Source organism: Elephantulus edwardii, unplaced genomic scaffold (genome assembly GCF_000299155.1).
Source record: "Elephantulus edwardii isolate Elephantulus edwardi_28Jun2011 unplaced genomic scaffold, EleEdw1.0 scaffold00088, whole genome shotgun sequence".
Classification (NCBI taxonomy): domain Eukaryota; kingdom Metazoa; phylum Chordata; class Mammalia; order Macroscelidea; family Macroscelididae; genus Elephantulus; species Elephantulus edwardii.
Genome location: NW_006399838.1, coordinates 9,384,762 through 9,388,771, shown reverse-complemented (window position 1 = coordinate 9,388,771; position 4,010 = coordinate 9,384,762). Strand labels below are relative to the sequence as shown.

General features: G+C 40.1%; 1 protein-coding gene across 1 annotated transcript; it reads right to left on the bottom strand.

Moving 5' to 3' along the window:
• Positions 1 to 1,593: 1,593 nt before the first annotated feature.
• Positions 1,594 to 2,031, bottom strand: LOC102866347 (60S ribosomal protein L26-like). The gene has a single exon (XM_006890375.1). It carries the CDS (start codon positions 2,029 to 2,031, stop codon positions 1,594 to 1,596), a length of 438 nt encoding a protein of 145 aa, XP_006890437.1.
• Positions 2,032 to 4,010: the final 1,979 nt, after the last annotated feature.

The window sequence follows — 4,010 nt, the reverse complement described above, 5'->3', positions numbered from 1 at the left end:
TGGGAGGCTGAGTTTTATGAAGAAGAATGTGACATCAGCATTGGAGAAAGATCCATCAGCAACCTGCATTGTGTAGATGATATCACCTTTCTCATTGAAACTGAGGAGGACCTAGAGCTTTTGCTACAGAAGGTCAAGGACTGCAGAATTCAATATGGATTGTAGCTCAACATCAAGAAATCAAAGATTTTCACCACTGGAACAATTGGCAGCACCATGATAGATTGAGAAGTAATTGGGATTTTTAACAATTTCATCTTGTCTGGATCCATAATCAACATTCTTGACACCAGCAGTCGAAATCAACAGATGAACTATATTAGGTAAATATGCTGTCAAGGACCACACCAGCGTGTTAAAAAGCAACAGTGTCAAAGGTCCACCTGACTCAGGCCATGGTCTTCTCAAGTATTTGCTATGCATATGAGAGCTGGACAATGATAAAAAATGATAAAAGAAAAACAGATGTCTTTGAGTTGTGGTGCTGAAGAAGGGGGTTGAACATACCAGGGAATGCCAAGAGAACAAAAAGGTGTGCCCTGGAGAGGGTGACATCAGATTGTTGCTTGGAGGCAAGGATTGTGAAGTTCTATCTCACATACTTTGGGCATGTTGCCAGGAGGGCCTAGTCTTTGGGGAAGGACATCATAGAGTCAGTGCAGGAGAGGAAGACCGAGAATAAGATGAGTTGACACAGTGAGTGTGGCAGTGGGAGCAGTGAGATTGACTCAAAATAGGCCAGGTTCATAGGTTTTGTTAATAGGATCATTATGGGTCACAATTAACAGCACATAACAACAACAAACCACTGGAGTTATTGCAGGAAGACTTGGAGTTGGACAGGAGGAAGTGTACCCGAGGTGCTCCTTAAGGGCAAACATGGTGAAACTTCTTCTCACCTACTTCAGGTGTGCTGTCAGGCGGAGTTATCTTTGGAAGAAGATGTCATGCTGGGAAAAGGGTATGATCAGAGACAGATAGACCTCCCCCTCAACAAGGCTGACACAATGACTGCATCAAATGGCTCAAGCATAGCTGAGACTATGACAGTGTAGGACAAGACAAGGTGCCCACCTGTTGTTCCCATGAGCCATAGTCAACTCAAAGGCATCTAACAACAACAAAACTCACTGGAGGGTCAGCTATGAGTTAGTTCCCACAGTGAACTCAGGGTCTTTGCACAAAAAATCGTGACTCGGAAGATTGATGTTAAAGAAAACCCGTGACAAGATCTCTAAGCCGTGACTTACAAATAGGAAAAGGAATACAAAGACCTTCCTTTTAAACTATGAGTCAAAAGAGAAAAAACTGACTCTTTGAATTCGGATGTCCTGTCTCCTAAAATATGGGGGGAAAATTTGTTTATTGAAGCTATTCACCTGTGATAGTTCTGTTACGGTAGCACTAGATAACAAAAAACCAAACCAAACCAAACAAAACCCCCCAAACCCGACTGAAGCGTTTATCAAAATACCTGATGATACCAGTTCATTGTAGCGTCTGATCTTTCCTTAACATCTTTTTTTTTTCTTATGCCTCAGCACAATACTTTTTTTTTACATTTTCAGTTTTTAATGAAGTTGTGTTAATATTTCACTCCTGCATCTTCTCAATTGTTTCTTCCTTATATTTGCCCTTTTCTTTTCCAACTTGGCGAGATTTCGCTTTACGTTCAAGGATCTTTTTTCTGTCTTTATCCAGTTTTAGCTTCGTGATAACCACCTTGCTGGGGTGAATGCCCACATGGACCGTTGTGCCATTAGCTTTTTCTTGCTGCACTCGTTCAATGTAGATGACATATTTCTTCCTGTAAACCTGGACGACTTTGCCAATTTGCTGACCTTTATAGTGCCCTCGTACGACCTGAACTTCATCATCCTTTCGGATGGGCATGGACCGCACGTTGTATTTCTGCCTCAGCTCCTTGGACAGAGGAGAAGACATAATCTTCCTTCGAACGTGAGAGGGTGCATTGAAGTGCCTTTTATGGTTTTTGCTCCGGTCAGAAGTCACAAAAGGATTGAACTTCATTTTGGCCGCTGCCGCTTCAGCGATGGCCACAGGAGGCGAAAGAGCAGCACAATACTTTTTTAAAGAATTAATAATTATAATTATAAAAGCCAGCCATGCTGAGTTTATTGTTGTTAAATTCATTGTCATCAAATTAATTCTGACTCATAGTATTCTCAAAAAAACAGAGTAGAATTGTCCTCATAGTGTTACCAAGGATGTAAATCTTTCCAGAAATGTAAAGACCGGCACATTTTTTCCCTTCTACAGAGTAGCTGGTGGGTTGAACTCACTAATCCTTTCATTACCAAGCAACCAGTTTAATCATCAGTCACCAGCGTTCCTAATGATCTTACATGATGTACTTAATGAGACAATTTAGAAGAAACTATTTATAAATATTTAATTCTCTCAATAGTTATAGTCCAGTCAACCTTTCTTTCTCTATGTACAACTTTTTACATTCAAGTTTTATTTATAAATTCATTTTAACAATATTTTTCAGAAATTAATATCTTGTTGGTTCAAATGACTAAGGATGATAGAAAAATCAAGGCCTTTGGGTTTTGGTGCTGGAGAAGAGTCTTGAACATACCATGGACTACCAAGAAGTCCTTATCCAGGGATTTTTCCAGTGCAATGTTGTCTCCTTATTTTCTGACTTCTGGTACCAAGGATGTTAATTGTGGATCCAAGTAAGATGAAGCTGTTGACAGTTTCAATTCCCTCTCCCTCCATCATGATGTTGCCTCTTAGTCCAGCAGTAAGGATGATTGTTTTCTTGGCATTGAGATGTAATCCATACCGCAAGTTTTAGTCATTGATTTTCTGCAACAAGTGCTTCAAGTCCTCCTTACTTTCCGCAAGCAAGGTTGTGTCATCTGCATAATGCAGGTTATTGATGAGTCTGCCTCCCATTCCAATGCCACAATCCTCTTCATAGAGTCTAACTCCTCTCCATCCATCATAAAAGCCCTTGTTTAGCCCTTTTTACCCTGAAAAAGTTAATGGACATACTCAACTACCACTGATAGTTGATCATGAATGTCATAGATGGATTTTTACATAATGAGAACAAAATGTAGAACAGAACTCAAAGTCCTAATAATTTCATACTTGCTGGATTGGTTGAGATGGGAAGATTTCCTGAGATTATCATATAAGGCATTCTTTAAACCTTGAATCCAAACTATTCCATGATGTTACTTTTTAGCTAAATAAAATATTGTTCTATAAAATAAGCAATAAAATTAATAAATATCATGTTTTGCTAAAAACCCATCTACCTAAACCACATAGTCAATATTAACTCAAAAGCTAAATGAAAAGGTAAGGGGGAAGAGAAGCTAAATTACTAGAAAAGTAACAATGAAAAAGTTATAAAATAATGATGGATAGAGAGGAGATTGAAACTGTCAACAGCTTCATCTTGCTTGGATCCACAATTACCATCCTTGGTATGAGCAGTCAGGAAATAAGGAGATACACTGCACAGGGAAAATCTGCAGTTAGGGACCTTCCAAATTCTTGAGGGGTGGTGATGTCAGTTTGAGGACTAAGGTGTGTCTGATTCAAGCCATAGTCTTTCCGACTACTTGCTATGTACCTGAGACCTGGACAATGAATAAGGATGACAAAAAAGAATTGATGCCTTTGAGCTGTGGTGTTGGAGAAGAACACTGAACATTCCATGGACGGCCAAGAGAACGAATAGATATGTCTTGGAGAAGGTGCAGCCAGAGTGCTCTTTGAAGGCAAGAGTGATGAGGCTTCGCCTCACATACTTTGGACATATTGCTAGGAGGTGCTGTTCCTTGGAGAGGGACATGCTGTTGGGAAGGGTGGAGGGTCATTGAAGGAGAGGAAGACCCTCAACCAGGTGGATTGAAATGGTGACTGCTACAAAGGGCAATTGTGTGTCAGGAAGTGTGACGATTGCACAGGACAGGACTAGGTTCAGCTCTTTTGCTCAATATGAGTTGTATGTGACGTGATGATGT